This window comes from Charadrius vociferus, unplaced genomic scaffold, assembly GCF_000708025.1.
Source record: "Charadrius vociferus isolate BGI_N301 unplaced genomic scaffold, ASM70802v2 scaffold195, whole genome shotgun sequence".
NCBI lineage: Eukaryota > Metazoa > Chordata > Aves > Charadriiformes > Charadriidae > Charadrius > Charadrius vociferus.
Genome location: NW_009648539.1, coordinates 3,731,380 through 3,747,965, shown reverse-complemented (window position 1 = coordinate 3,747,965; position 16,586 = coordinate 3,731,380). Strand labels below are relative to the sequence as shown.

Sequence of the window (16,586 nt, the reverse complement as noted above, 5' to 3'; positions counted from 1 at the left end):
TCAAGAGAGTCACAAACATTAAAAACAAATTATTTAGCCAAGACTTATTTTTGCTCGAGAAAGGTATGTGGATGACCCCTCAAGGCCCCATCCAGCCTTGTTTTCTATTATTCAATCAAGTGCCAAGTTATGACCAGTTGAAAAACTTAGATACAAATATTCAGCCAGGTATTGCCAGGAAAGCTCATTTGCAGACAGACACATTAAGTCAAAAAGGTTAACCACTTTGTGTGAAGTTTGGAAGGCAGATTACATGTTGATGACAGAGTCCTCTATGTTAGGGGCAGTTTTAAATGTTCAGAATTTAACAGTGTGAATGACAGCGTTGAGTGTGTATGGATAAGAATTAAGGGGAAGGCCAACAAGGCAGATGTGATGGGAGTTTGTTATAGACCCCCTAATCAGGATATAGAAACTGATGAAATATTCTATAAGCAGCTGGCAGAGGTCTCACGATCATTTGTCCTTGTTCTCGTGGGGAACTTCAACTTCCCAGATGTCTGCTGGAAATACTATGCAACAGAGAGGGAAGAGTCCTGGAGGTTCCTGGAGTGTGTGGAAGACAACTTCCTAACACAGCTGGTGAAGGAACCAACTAGGGGAAGTGCCCTACTGGACCTACTGTTTGTTAACAGAGAAGGTCTTGTGGAGGATGTAAAGGCTGGAGGTCGTCTTGGGCACAGTGATCATGAAATGGTACAATTTTTAATTCTTGGTGAAGCAAGGCAGGGAGCCAGCAGAACTGCCACCTTGGACTTCCGAAGGGCAGACTTTTGCCTGTTTAGGAGCATGGTTGAGAGTGTCCCTTGGGAGGCAGTTTCAAGCAGGTACTCTTAGAAGCACAGGAGAAGGCCATCCCCATGGCTTGAAAAACGAGCCGATGGGGAAGACAACAAGCCTGGCTAAATAGAGAGCTTTGGCTGGACCTCAAGAACAAAAGGAAAGCTTACATTCTCTGGAAAAGGGGGTTGGCAACTTATAAGGATTATCAAGACATAATGAAGCTATGTAGGGGGAAAATTAGAAGGGCCAAAGCTCAGTCAGAACTCAGCTTGGCCACTGCAGTTAAAGACAATAAGAAGAGATTCTTTCAGTATATCAATAGAAAAAAGGAAGACTAGGGAAAATGTAGGCCCACTGATGAATGAGACGGGTGCCCTAGTGGTGGAAGACACAGAGAAGGCAGAGTTACTGAATGCCTTCTTTTCTTTGGCTTTCACTGCTAAAGCTGTCCCTCACGAATCCCATACTCTGGAGGCAAGAGGGAAGGTCTGGAGAGAGGAAGATTTTCCCTCAGTTGAGGAGGACAGGGTCAGAAACCACTTGGCCAAGCTGGACATTCATGGGGAATGTCCATGGGCCGTGACGGGATGCACCCACCAGTGCTGCGAGAGCTGGCAGATGTTATTGCTAGACCACTCTCCATCGTCTTTGAAAGGTCATGGGGAACAGAAGAGGTGCCTGAGGACTGGAGGAAGGCTGACATCACTCCAATCTTCAAAAAAGGCAAGAAGGAGGAGCCAAGAAACTGCAGACCGGTTAGTCTCACATCGGTCCCTGGGAAGGTAATGGAGAGACTCATTCTGGATGTCATCTCCAAACACGTTGAGGAACCGAAGTTATTGGAAGTGGTCAACACGGATTTACCAAGGGTAAATCATGCTTGACCAATTTGATGGCCTTCTATGATGATGTAACTGGTTGGCTGGATGAGGGGAGAGCCGTAGATGTCATCCACCTTGACTTTAGCAAGGCTTTTGACACTGTCTCCCATAACATCCTCATTAGGAAGCTGAGGAAGTATGGGTTGGATGAAGTGACAGTGAGGTGGATTGAGAGCTGGCTGTGTGACAGAACTCAGATGGTTGTGATCAGTGGCATGAAGTCTAGTTGGAGGCCTGTAACCAGTGGTGTCCCCCAGGGGTCAATACTCGGTCCAATTTTGTTCAATATATTCATTAATGACCTGGATGAGGGGACAGAGTGTATCCTCAGCAAGTTCGCTGATGATACCAAACTGGGAGGGGTGGCTGACACTCCAGAGGGCCGCGCTGCCATCCAGTGTGACCTGGACAGGCTGGAGAGCTGGGCAGAGAAGAACCTAATGAGGTTCAACAAAAGCAAGTGCAAGGTCCTGCACCTGGGGAGGAAGAATGCTAGGCACCAGTACAGTTTAGGGGTGGACCTGCTGGGAAGTAGTTCTGGGGAGAAGGATCTGGGGGTCCTGGTAGACAGGAAATTATTCATGTCCCAGCAATGTGCCCTTGTCGCCAAAAAGGCCAATGGAATTCTGGGCTGCATAGAGAAGAGTATGACCAGTAGGTCGAGGGAGGTCATTCTCCCCCTCTACTCAGCACTGGTGATGCCACAACTGGAATACTGTGTCCAGTTTTGGGCTCCCCAGTTCAAGAGGGACAGGAAACTGCTGGAGCAAGTCCAGCAAAGGGCAATTAAGATGACTGAGGTATTGGAGCATCTCCCTTATGAAGAAAGGCTGAGAGAGCTGGGACTCTTTAGCCCAGAGAAAAGAAGGATGAGGGGAGACCTTATTATGGCATACAAGTATCTGAAGGGTGGGTTGAAGGAGGATGGAGCCAGACTCTTTTCAGTGGTTCCCAGTGACAGGACGAGAGGCAATGGACACAAGTTGGAACATAGGAAGTTCCATTCAAATGCACGGAAAAACTTCTTTACGGTTAGAGTGACAGAGCACTGGAACAGGCTGCCCAGGGAGGTTGTGGAGTTCCCTTCTCTGGAGATTTTCAAGACCCACCTGGATGCAGTCCTGAGTAATGTACTCTAGGGAATCCTGCTTTAGCAGGGGAGATGGACTAGATGATCTCTAGAGGTCCCTTCCAACTCTGAAGATTCTGTGATTCATAATTTAGTAAATTATACGTCCTAGTGAAATATCCAGAATCATGCATGACAAGGGCTGATATATTTCTTTTTCTCCATGCTATATGACTATCATTGACATACTGGAATGAGCCCAGCAATGGATGACCAAGTGAGAGGAAAAGAGACAATGGTCAAAATTTGCAACAGGGAATATTGCAATGGTTTGCATAAGGAAAAGATTCTTCACAATGAGAGTGGTCAAACATAGAAAAGGTGCCCAGTGAGACTGAATATCTCCATCCTCAGAGATATTCAAAACCCAACAAGTGCCTTAGCAACCTGCTCTAAATTGACCTGTGTTGAGCTAGAACTTGGACAAGGTGACCTCTGGAGCTCCCTTCCAACTTAGATGAGTCTATGATTCTATAGAAGTGACAACTTCGTTAAATTTGAAGAAATACTGTCATACCTGTTAGAAAATTTAAAATAAACTAAAATTACTTTTAAAGACAGGTTTTCTGGTGCATTCTAACCGACCTGCATGATGGGTGGTTCAAAGCGACCATCATTTATTTTCCTTAATCAGTCTGCTATGTTAACAGCTTTGCCTTTCAGGAATGGTACAGAACAGCTAGAATTTACTGGCAAATACAGATTAAGAACTATTTCTTTGCTACATCTTTTAACAGCAGGCAAAAGATTGCACTTGGGCAAAATGGACTGCAGTGGTATAGCTGACGCTCTTGTAAGGAAGTATTAAAAGTCTGCAAATAAAGATCTCAACACTAGAAGCATAGTTTGTTGTTGTGGGGAAAAGAAAAAAGGGGTATCAGTGGTTTTCTCCATATGAAAGCATCTTAAACAGATGCTCCTCAAAAAGGGATTATGGCCTCATTTGCTTTCAAGATTTGTTAGGTTTTTCTTTTCAGTTTCTATGGTTTTCCCTAATCTCAGCGAGGCTCTGTGGAATGTAGTAGGGAATTTTGGCTAGAAGTTCTACAAGAAAAGCAAATAATTCAGCTTTGGAGGCTCTGTCAGAATAACCGTTTCACCGGCCTGTGGACACCTTGGGCTTCCTACATTTGCTAAGGACTATTTTACTTTTGTATGTTTTTCTTTACTAAAGGAGACGATAGTCACTCAGGGCGCCTTTGGCTATTTGTGAGTCAGAGTTCTTCTTCCTACAGAGTCTGCATTTGTGTGTGTAAAATGTCTGGAGGACTTCATGTACTCCTTCTGGCAAATTCCTTTTAGATTTTGTGGGAGGTAAGTTCAGTCGGTGAATGCTTCTTTGTTGTTATTTTCTTCTGTTGATGTATATTGCATTTGCTGAAAACAGGCAATGTTCTGCCATTTCCTATTGCATTGATTCTTTATGCGACCCTGTTCTTTCCAGTCAACTGCCCAGATACCCAGCAGTACTTACTTTGAATTTAAAATTTACCATTAAAAATTTAAATAAATAAGTTCCACTGGGACATGCAGATATGCCTTTAAGAAAGCCTGTCTGTACTTTACAGTTCCAGTTTTCTGGCTAGACAGAATCAGTTTGTGTCCCATTGTACTCTCCAGTTCATGAGACTCCCATAGCTAATCAGATGAACTCAACAGATCTCTCTCTACATATAATCACATATCACATCAGATGTATTTCCCAACCTACAACAAACTTCACGAGGAACATTAGCAAGTCTTTCAAAATATCCCGTTACTGCTACAACTATGAATGATGGGGGAGGGAGATAACACACATTCAAGTGTGGTAGTGGTGGACCCAACTGAAAAGCAAAAGAGGTGGACAAGAGAGACTTCAAGAATGACAAAACAGTGTGGAAAGTGGCCCATCTCAAGTGTATGCATGCAGATGATGAAGGGTCAAGCGGACAGCATCATGGCAGAAGCTCTCACATTCTTCTTGGGTAACCAGCGCAAGTAGGTACCAACTGAAGTGCCTGTTCACTATTGCACGCAGCATGGGAACAAAACAGGAAAAGATAGAACTCTGTGTGCAGTCACAGGGCTACAGTCTACCTGGGATGACAGAAAAGTGGTGAGATAGCTTATAAGACTGGAGTGCTGCAATGGATGGGTGCAGGTTCTTTAGGAAGCACAAGCCAGGAGGGCCGGAAGGGGAGTTGCTCTTTAAAGTGAAAGAACGTGGGAACACTTTACCTTAGGATAGCTGATGAGACAGTTGAGAGCATTTGGGTTAGGACTAGAGGGCTGATCAACATTGTGGCAGATGTCTGCTGCAAACATCCTGATGAGGAAGAAGCTGATGAAACTTTCTTTCAACAACTGGAATTAGCCTCATCTTTGCAGGCCCTGGTCCTCACTGGGGTCTTGACACCCGCCAATATCTGCTGAAAGGGCAACACAGCAGGGCAGAGGCATTCCTCTGATTTCAACACTGTCTCCAATAACATCCTCACAGACAAAATGGTGACTAGACAGGGTGGTCAGGCACTTCAACAGCTTGACCAGAGAGGCTGTGCAGTCTCCATCCTTGGAGATACTCAAAGCTCATCTACACACGGTGTTGAGCCACCTGCTCTATGGTATAGTACTTGTTGACCTCCAGAGGTCCCTTCCAAACTCAGTTCTCTGATTTTATAATTGTATATAATGGTTTTATACAAGAGCAGGACTGTCCAGAGGGCTGCTAATAGTCACAGGCAGGACAAACTAGCATACTACCATGGGTTTGCAGAAAACTATGTTTCCTGGCTCATATTACAGAGTATAGAATCACGATCCACGATGTAAACCACTAGGAACAAAGATCAGCATAACGGGCTTGTCTGATGGATACTGGAGAAATGTTAGAGGGTCCTGAAGAAATTACAAATACCCATGAAAGACTGTTCCCCACAGACATCGTGGCTTCTATAGTAAGAACTATGGAATTTAAGTTATAAGTGAGATATAAGCATAAAATTCAAATATGTAATTGTGATGTAGCTGGGTGCGAGGGCTGTGTCTGTGTGCACACCCAGAGCACTTGGTCATTAATTTCCATCAATTAATAGCAAGGAACTTCCTTGCTAGCATCAGCATAGATGAGACAAAGGACTGACCTGACACAAGGTGATTGAGCTACAGGCCTTCACAACAAAGCATTTGACTAATTGGTACAGGAGTTCTCCATATGAGAACTTCAGCCAGTTCCAGAGAGTCCTCTAGGCAGTTCCTATGATCCCTTGACCAACTGATAAGCACTACTCATGTTTCAATATGTTAATTAACATGCTGAGTGGAGAATCTTGCTGTCTCAGAGACTTCAGGGGAGCTTCTGCTGCAGAAATGACTAAACTACACATAGAAATTCTTTGCACAGATGCAGCAATGGTCATGTACAAAACATCATACGCTGTTAAAATAGCTAAAAGAAGTTTTGTACATAGTTAAGTTTTGTTTGGTTGTGTGTGTTATTCTTAAGTACTCTGTCCAGGAGTGAAACAGTTCCAACACCCATGACAACACAAAAAAAGCAAAGCACTTTTGCAGGGGTAGATGACTGAATTTCTGATGCCTGCTTAAAGGTCTCTTCCACAGGGAAGGAAAGAATCTGCCAGGACAAAAATCACCACACAAACTGAGGCAATGAGAAAATTTAATCTCACTGAGGCCAAGCCCGAGGAAAAAAAGAGAGATCCATATTCAATACTCTAGAGACAAGCTATGTTGCTAACTGCTGAAACTGTGCATACACAAATTTTCCTAAACAATGTCCACAAATTCCACTTGACAGAGCTCTTGGAAAATGATCTTCTGAAAAATGCAGCCTATAAGCCTGGTAACTACAAAACACAGGCAGATGACAGAACTGAAAGAGTAGGTTGGACAGCAACAAATGGACTAACACTAGTGATGTTAGATCAACATAGGATGATTCATATTGCCTAAAAACCAATTTGAAGGCTAATGGAGACACTCTGGGCTATATTAGAGGGAAGCCGGTAGCAAATATGACCCTTCAGAAGCCAGCCTACAACATAAAGCTGATGACTAAAACTCTCCCAGAAAAATATACCTAAGAGAAATTAAAATTTGAATCCTTTTTGGTTATGTATATTGTGAGTGAAATTACAGAGGTACGGAGATAGGAAGAGAAGATCCAAACCTGTAGTTTTTTGTTTTAACTCTGAAATAATGAGGGCAATATGATGGACCATTATCTTATTCTTGTGTTGTCCATGATTTTTCCATGGAATTCAACAGTCACTAATAAATATGTGGTATAGAACTGAAATAATATAATGGAGAATGTAGTCAATATGCTCAGGTTCATTAGGAAACAACCAAAGCAGGCATTTGAGCTGCAACTTACCTACCATTCACATGATTTCTCTTTGAGACCCTCTAGTGGACAGCCAGCACAGGGCATTCAAAAGGTAACGACTAGTTCTGTTTGTAAAAGCAGCTTTATCCTTTATTTCTCCCCATACAAACAGAATAGCACTTTTCTGGTAGCACTCAGCAAGACAGTGCCTTCTAGGCACTCTTCAGTTATTTATAATTCTTACACTGCCTTTGCAATAGATCTAGCCTTCACTTCATAAGTGAGGAGACTCACAAATGTGTCCTCTACAAAGTTCAGCAGAGCAATATACACCATTCCTCATAGCTTCTCCAATAACTGCACTTTGTTTAAAAATAAAAAATAAAACTTCCTTTACTATACTAATTAGTTTGAAAAATAAATACAATGTGATGATTTCAGACTCTGTTTCTAGAGCTTGAAACCGAAACCCCTAAAAAATTAATAGGTTCATGAGTGTCAAATAATTACGTATTCTATGAAAGTATATTCTCTACATTCCCTTCTAGTGACAGCTTACAGTTCGACAAATATTTATTTTACCTGTTTAGATAACTGCTCTTCACAGAGTTTGTAGAGTGTATAGAATTTTCGACTAAGGACTTGGTTGTCTCGGAAACCAGCACTTGCCAGCTTGACTCGCATAATAATGCTACGGTCAGGCACCATCATAGCAACTATGCGAAACTGAATCTTTAGATTTTCTGGAAGTTCCTGTCGTCCTGCATAGCCGGGGTTCTGAAAAATGCAAAATATAAAATAAAATATTATATAATGAAAGCAGGATAGGAAGGTTTATCTCTTCTGATAATTATTTAGCAAACACAGGAGCACGTGCCAGACTACAAAGGGTAACTCAAGCATGTTCCAATTACACATCACTACACAGTTACCTAAATACTGCACTTCATGAAGTATGTGGTATCACACATGTTATTTGGAGAAGCTCAAGAAGCCCACATCATTATGCAGTGACAACTTCTTAAACTCTTCCAGCTGTTTCTGAACTGCCTTCCCACCAGCCTTTGCATGCCACTAATCTGTCCTCTTTTTCAAATTAAAGTGATAACATTAACACCTTTTCAAAGGTAGGAAACCTTAAAATAAAGGCAAATGCTTCCATTTTGAGTTATGGGTATGTAGCCTACAGCTAAGGAGGGGGAGATACAAAGAGGCTTTTAAGGTATTCTTATGCTTTTCTGCTTCTTTGCCTCCTACACTGCTAGAAGCAGTCCACAGGCACCAAAGATAAATCTTCAGGAGGCCAGTGAACCAGAGTGTGGGTGGTTTCCTTCATGTTGTCATATAGAATGATTGCAGTCAAAAGTTCTTCACAGGTGGTGAAATACTGACCAGACCAACTACAGTAGTCCTTGCAGTGGTCAATTACTTCGGGTTTATTTTGACAGACTTTGACTAAAAATATAAGAGGGTCAGGTTTAGTCTCAATCTGTCAAATATTCAACTAAAGAAGCCCTTGAAATACGTAGTTAATGCTAATTGCATACCTCAAGTCCTAAGTTCCAGTTAAACATATGGGCAAGAGAAAATATCACCATTATTATTTGACCAAATTATTGCTCAGATTGTATTCACAGAATCATGGAATGGTCAGGGTTGGAAGGGACCTCTGGAGATCATCTAGTCCAACCCCCCTGCCAGAGCAGGGTCACCTACAACAGGTTGCACAGGATGGCGTCCAGGTGGGTTTTGAATGTCTCCAGAGTGGGAAACTCCACAACCTCCCTGGGCAGCCTGTTCTAGTGCTCCAACACGCTCAAAGTAAAGAAGTCCCTCCTCATGTTTAGATGGAACTTCCTATGTTCAAGTTTGTGCCCATTACCTCTTGTCCTATCACTGGGCACCACTAAAAAAAAGACTGTTTCCATCCCCCTGGCACGCTCCCTTTAAGTATTTATAAGCATTGATAGGATTCCCCCTCAGTCTTCTCTTCTCCCAACTAAAAAGAGCCAAGTCCCTCAACCTTTCCTCATAAAAAAGATGCTTCAGTCCCCTAATCATCTTTGTAGCCCTTTGTTGGACCCTCTCCAGCAGTTCTCTGTCCTTCTTGAACTGGGGAGCCCAAAACTGGACACAATACTCCAGATGCGGCCTCACCAGGGCAGAGTTAGAGGGGGAGGATAATCTCCCTCGACCTGCTGGCCACACTCTTCTATTCACTATTTTCTAACAGACAGTTACAATTATTTCAACAGGGAAATTTCAATGGGAAATGAAATAGGAAAGATTTTTCACAATTATGCCCTTTACACTTATTCGCAAACGTACCATAGTCAGAAATATTCCAAATTCTCTGTCCATGTCAACAACATCACCATCAGTGAAAATGAACTGAGGTTTCTTATTTTTCTTACACTGAAGTACGATATATATCTGCTGAGCAGCTACTGATAAAACTGGAAGTTCAATGCGGTTAAATTCATCAAAGCAACCCCATGAACCTGACTGGGCTAAACCTAAAAAAGCAAAAGGAAAAATATTTTGTTAAAATATAAGATCAAACAAGAATAATTTATATATAAAATATAGCATGTTGTATACAACTTCATGTAACATGAGAAGAACAGAGAGCATGAACATAGAGTGAAATGAGGAAAAACTCAAAATAAATTGGGCTGTGCATTAAGGACTCCCAGAAAAAGACTTACCCCTTAGAAGAAAGATGTACAAACTTCTTTATAAAGAATCCTACACCCTTATGGAAACCATGAGGCAGAAACTGTTCAATAACACTGTATATAGCACCTAGTAGCATAAACATGCATATAGCATGGAAGCGCATTTATGCAGGGGGTGAAATTGTCAAAGACGAGCTTGAGAGACACCTACTTAAATGAAAAGCACAGAATCAAATGCAGAAATCACTACATTTGTGACAGAAGTATTGTAACGTTTTATAAAAATTAATTCATAGGTCAAAAATTGTTGGAGAATGACATTAGGCGGTTCAGGAGAAAGGAATTTGATGTCACACTTACAACTGTTCTCTGGAACAGGCCATGGAGTTCTAGACAGACATTAGTATCCATAAACATCATGAAATGAAGGCCTTTTGGGAGAGCCAAGTACTCCTTCTTCTGTATCATGTTAGCAGAATTGAAATGGTAAGAGTCTCCAGTGGCAGCTTTCCAGAGCAGCAGTGGGACAGCTACATAATCCTCTGCTATTCCATGTCCACTTCACAAGAGACAAAGGCTAGTAAGTCTACACAGGAACTCCGTGGATGACACCTCCTCCCTTCCCAAAGCCCACTCTGGACTAGTATTTCCTATTGTCTGGGTCCAGCAAGGACCTGGATCAGTACTTTAACTGGTGCTACAAACAAATGTGCAGAGTTTTAATTCATTCCACTGGACTGCTGGAGCTGTTTGGCTTAAGCCATTTGAAGGTAGTGCTAAATGCAGAAATAAAGCACACATCCAAGAAAAGGCATTTATGTGTTTGCAATGTTGAACAACTACGCCCAGAGCTCCCCCGAATCCCCATACTTTATATGGCAATGCCTATAGCACTGGTAAAATAAATCAAGGGGTGGTTTATGTGCAATGTTAATTCCTTAAGACGGTTAGGCTAATGGAAGAGAAAGTACTCAAAAATCAATAATAATATTATTAATACACTTTTTTTGTTTTGTTTTCTCTACCCTGTCTTTGCTCTGGCCTGTTCTGCTCATATTATCCTTCTTCCCTTTCTTCTGCTGTTCCTTGTCTGAGAGTCTCTTGCTCTTTAAGACATTCTCTAGGAACTCTCATCTTGTTCCAGATCCCCTTGAGGCCTCTTTTATGTTTCTTCTCTGCCCCTCTTCTACTCTGTCCCATCTTCTACTGTAATCAGCTATCATAGCCAAATCAATACTTGTCAGTGCTTGCAGATTGCAAAAATAGAAAAAAAATATGAAAATAATTCTTACATTCATTTTTTTATCTTTTTTCATGCCCACTAACCACTTCTTTTAATATTTTTGTATTGATTGGTCTTTTTTACCCACGTAATTTTGGAAGAACTCTTAAACAAAATTAGTGGAGTCACATCAGATCAAAAACAGTGGTATTACAGCCAAAATTGTCTCCTTAAAATTTGACTCAGCCAGGGCAATACTGCAGATCTCCCATAAAATTCAGTTCAATTTCATATGTAGAGTAATCTTTTTCCTAAACTGCTTATAACTAATTTCTGTGACAAGGAAAAACATGCTCTAAAAGAAAAGAATTTGAAGAGAATGAAATGTCACATGGACTTAATTACAAAATTTAAAAGCAAATGGAATATATTTAAATACCACAATGCCATAATGAAGCAAAGAGTAAAGTAATTCTATAGATAGGTACCAAATTTAAAACATGGAAGATTCAATCCTATTGTCTTTAAAAAGAAATGAGGACTGTTCCTTGACTTCACTGGTGTGGCAGCAAGTCCTTTAACTTATGTTCTCCCTTTTGTATGAGGGATATCAGGGCCCTGGACGCACCAACAGGCCTTAATTGCCCTGACCAGCCTTACCTGCAGCTTCTACCCATATTCCCTGTCCTCCAGTCCAGGAGTTCCATTTCAGCTCAGGCAGGTCTGAGTCTTCAGTCTTTGCCTGAGCTCTGCTGTATGTAGGGCTGGAGACAGTCCCATCCCCTGTTATCCTGACTTGCTGACTTAACTTCCTGGAGGACCCCAGAACTACCCATAGTCTTATCTCCAGCCCTGCCTCCTACTGTTTCTGACTGAACTTCCTAGATAGTCCCTGGACCCAGTTTGTTATTTCACCTTGTCTGATGGTCACTGGACAGTTGATGGAACAAGCTGTCACCAACCTGCCCTGCTCAGGCACTGTGGGACTGTGCCCTGGTGAGTGAAGTCCCTGCCCCTGCCTGTGGACAACCTTGGCTCCTGGCTTGTCTTCCCTCATGGAGCTGCCCCATTCTTGCCACTCCCTGATGAAAAATTCTTGCAGAGATTTTTCAGATGTATTTGTCCCTTTTTGTTACATGTGTTATATGACTAATAGGATCCATTCTAAAAATAAAAAAAAAAAAAGTTTTTTTCTACTTTGTGTATTACACATCAATATCTTCTCTTTGGGAAGCAACAAGGAAAAGCCCTATAGTTGGGTATTCTTTAACAAAGAGACTTTGTTCATAGAATCATAGAATGGTTTGGGTTGGAAGGGACCTTGAAGATCATCTAGTTCCAACCCCCCTGCCATGGGCAGGGACACCTCCCACTAGACCAGGTTGCTCAAAGCCCCATCCAACCTGGCCTTGAACACTTCCAGGGATGGGGCATCCACAACTTCCGTGGGCAACCTGTTCCAGTGTCTCATCACATTCACAGTAAAGAATTTCTTCCTAATATCTAATCTAAATCTACCCTCTTCCAGTTTAAAACCATTACCCCTTGTCCTATCGCTACACTCCATAATAAAGAGTCCCTCCCCACCTTTCCTGTGTGCCCCTTTTAAGTACTGGAAGGCTGCAATAACATCTCCACGGTGCCTTCTCTTCTGCAGGTTGAACAACCCCAACTCTCTCAGCCTGTCTTCATAGCAGAGGTGCTCCAGCCCTCTGATCATCTTCGTGGCCCTGCTCTAGTCTAGCTCCAACACGTCCATGTCCTTCTTATGTTGGCAGCCCCAGAGCTGGACACAGTATTCCAGGTGGGGTCTCACCAGAGCGGAGTAGAGGGGCAGAATCACCTCCCCGACCCGCTTCTTTTGATGCAGCCCAGAATACGGTTGGCGTTCTGGGCTGTGAGCACACATTGCCAGGTCATGTTGAGTTTCTCAGCAACAAACATCCCCAAGTCCTTCTCTTCAGGGCTGCTCTCAATCCATTCTCTGCCCAGCTTGTATTTGCGCTTGGGCTTGCTCCAACCCACGTGCTGGACCTTGCACTTGGCCTCATTGAATTTCATGAGGTTTGCACGGGCTCACCTCTCAAGCCTTTCAAGGTCCCTCTGGATGGTATCCCTTCCCTCCAGCGCGCCGACCACACCACACAGTTTGGTGTCATTGGCAAACTTGTTGAGGGAGCACTCGATCCCACTGTCCATATGTTGCTGACAAAAATGTTAAACAGCACTGGTCCCACTACGGACCCCTGAGAAATGCCACTTGCCACTGCTCACCACTTGGATATGGAGCCGTTGACCGCAACTCTTTGAGTGTGGCCATCCAGCCAATTCCTTATCCACCCATCAATCAAATCCATTCCTCTCCATTTTAGAGACAAGGATGTAGTGTGGGACAGTGTCAAATGCCTTGCACAAGTCCAGGTAAATGACATCAGTCGCTCTTCCCTTATTCACCGATACTGTAACGCTGTTGTAGAAGGCCACCAAATTTTTCAGGCACGATTTGTTGGCAGTCACCAGTCACCTCCTTATTTTCCATGTGCCTTAGCATGGTTTCCAGGACGATCTGCTCCATGATCTTGCTGGGAACAAAGGTGAGACTGACCAGTCTGTAGCTCTTCCCTTTTTCCCTGTTTAAAAAGGGGGGGTTACGTTTCCCACTTTCCAGTCAGTGGGAACTTCACCAGACTGCCACAACTTCTCAAATATGATGGATAGTGGCTTGACAACTTCATCTGTCAATTCCCTCAGGACCCGTGCATGAATCTCATCAGGTACCATGGACTTGCACACCTTCAGGTTCCTCAGATGGTCTCGAACCTGGTCTTCTCCTACAGTGGGGTGTTCCTCCTTCTCCCAGTCCCTGCCTTTGCCTTCTGGAACATAGGCAGTGTGGCTAGAGCCCATGCCAGTGAAGACTGAGTCAAAAAACTCATTGAGGCCATATACTATGGCCTTTTACACTTACTATCTGTATATTAAAGGGGTTTGAAATTACTTTCTATATAAAATGGTGAGATGAGGTTCTAACCAAACAATTTTTCCTTGGGAAAGGCAAAAAAAAAATCACTTGTTCTATAATGCCACCTGCTGCATGGAGTTAGGAAACCTGACTCTCAGGCAAGGCCAATACCCCACAGCTTTGAATAAATTCTGTTCTTGAAAAAACACCTGGTGGTGTTTAAAAAGCAAAAGGAATGAAAATACACACACATAAGCAAAGACACAGCAAGCAAACTGTCAGCTGCGTAACAGCTTAGAGACAATGTAATTTTATTGTGCTCTGTCATACTGTGCATTACTTTCTGTCCCCACACAGAACGTAAAGCAGAAAATAATGGACAGGACTAAAGAGATCTTTAACTGTGTCTAAGAAATGTGACACACACACACCCCCAATCAGTACAGATATCCTACAAACCTGGTTCTCACATGATGTAAGAATCACACAGCATAGCTACTCCCACCTCAGAAAGACTTCAGAATGCACCTCTGCAATGCAGTGCCATGTCCCTTTCCATGTCAGTGATCCTATGATCTATAAACAGCTGGGTGGCCTGACCCTTGAACACTACATTGTGGCCACAGTCCCGAGTGCAGGTACTAGGGCCCCACACACAAAGAAAGTATGGTGATCCGACAGGCCAGGTGATAATACCCTATGTGCTGTTCTGCATTGTAAGGTCTGGCTAAAAATAGTGTGACAGTGCAGTAATTAATCATGACAAATCAGCTATAAACTCTCTTTTGCATTAACATGACACGTCTCTTAAGATTTTACAGAGGGGTAGAACTATAGTGCCATAATTCAAAGCAAATTTCACTAAAACAGAACTCTTGTCTAGCCACAGTGCAGCCCAGAAGCAGTAAGCTAAAAGGTACTCATTGGTCCCGAAAGAATTTACAGAGCTTCATACTCGTTTATTCACTTACTGAATTAAGGTAAATATCAAACCTTGCACTAAACATTGCATTAAATATCAAATCACGAAAAGGTACCTCAGGTAACACTAGAGCTGTTTGACTGTAACTATAGAAAACAGAACCAAAGTAAACCCAGCTTTTATACTTATCTACAGACAACCACAGACAAAAGGTCTCCTAAAGGGTATTCACTAACACTTTGCAGTAACAGTGATGAAGTACGCCTGGTTTGCTACTCCTGGGCAATTTTAACACTGTATTTGATATAATAGAAAACTTGAAAATTCACTATCTCACTTGCTTCCCTGGTACTTTTATGGGTTACCTCTGGTCCAATTCAGACGACCAGTGATACCTGAACCTACTTGGCTCAGCTCTGAGCCAACCAGGAGAACTGTAAATTATAATTTTATAGTATACAATCTATTGTTTTGTTGTTTATAGTATAGTATATTTTTCTATTTCTTTATTCTGAAGAACAAACATTGTCCTTACACAAAAAAATCTAGAAACATGGCTGCAGACATGACAACACCACCTCCACACCCCCTTTTTCTCCTCACTGCTAAATCTGCTAATATCTGATAACTTGACCCACAGCACCAGATGAAGTGAAAAGTTTGGAAGAGGAAACACTGGTGATGGAGTACAAAGCCTATCACAGACGTGGAATTCTAAAGAATTTCTCGATGTGTACACTAAAATATGTAGTATGTTTCATGACAATTTTCTTATCAGTCTGCATGAAAACACTTCTACAGCTGTGAAGAACTATCCTTCTTTTCCATTAAAGAGCTCATATGCATTGAAGAATCTTTCTCTAAACTCACTTTGCTCCTCCTATTAAACTAAAAATAGCTCATTTCCTTCCCCAACTTCTCCACTCTTCAAGAAATAGCAGATATCTTAAAGATGTTTCAACATTAAAATTGTGATTCCAAACCAGGCCTTTCCAAGTTGTGAAAATAAGTCCAAAGCAACTGGTGCCCTTCACAAATGAAAGCATCAATGATTTATGTAAGAACAGAATATTACTTTTCCTCCCAGACACACAACAGTCTGATGAATGCTGAAAAAAATCATCTTATTCAGCTCGATCTATTATCTAATTCCCAGGCAAATTCTCTGAGAAGTAAGCCACCATCCTACTAGCAAATTGACTGAGGTAAGCAGTCACAGGCATCATGGTCACCAAAGCAGCAATCTGTTGACTTCTAGAAGCATCTTTTCTAACTCTCATTAACACCAGCATGCCATTAAATGAGGCATCCAGATAACAAGGACGCATTACATAGTATTACTTAGCTTTTGTTGCATATGATGACAACACTACGTGGAAAACAGTCAGCTTACAGAAAAAAAAAAAAAACGACAAAGAAAGCTGAGCCCTAAAACTCAGCTCAGACACAGAAATGGTGCCCAGTTTCACTAAGAGAAGGTGTAACAAGCTCAGTTATCACTATTGCCTCAATCTGAAATGAAAGTGGGTAAGTTACCAAAGCGCTCAGGATAAGAAGGCAAAACCAAAGCAAGGATAGAGGCTAGATACTCGAATTGACACAAGTCACAAACGGTTTAATACAAAGAAGTGAAATCACAAAGGAGTCAAAAAAAAAAAAAAGTTGGTAACATAAGAGAT

At 42.1% G+C, this 16,586-nt stretch overlaps 1 protein-coding gene across 1 annotated transcript in view; it reads right to left on the bottom strand.

The window, feature by feature from the left end:
* The window catches only part of LOC104287238 (dynein heavy chain 5, axonemal-like), a 176,473-nt gene that overhangs the window by 95,959 nt on the left and 63,928 nt on the right, over positions 1–16,586 (bottom strand). The window contains exons 43-44 of the mRNA XM_009885913.1: positions 9,452–9,639; positions 7,706–7,900 (exon numbers count right to left, since the gene is read on the bottom strand). Coding sequence (XP_009884215.1) covers positions 7,706–7,900; positions 9,452–9,639 — 383 coding nt within the window. The remainder of the gene's footprint in view (positions 1–7,705; positions 7,901–9,451; positions 9,640–16,586) is intronic.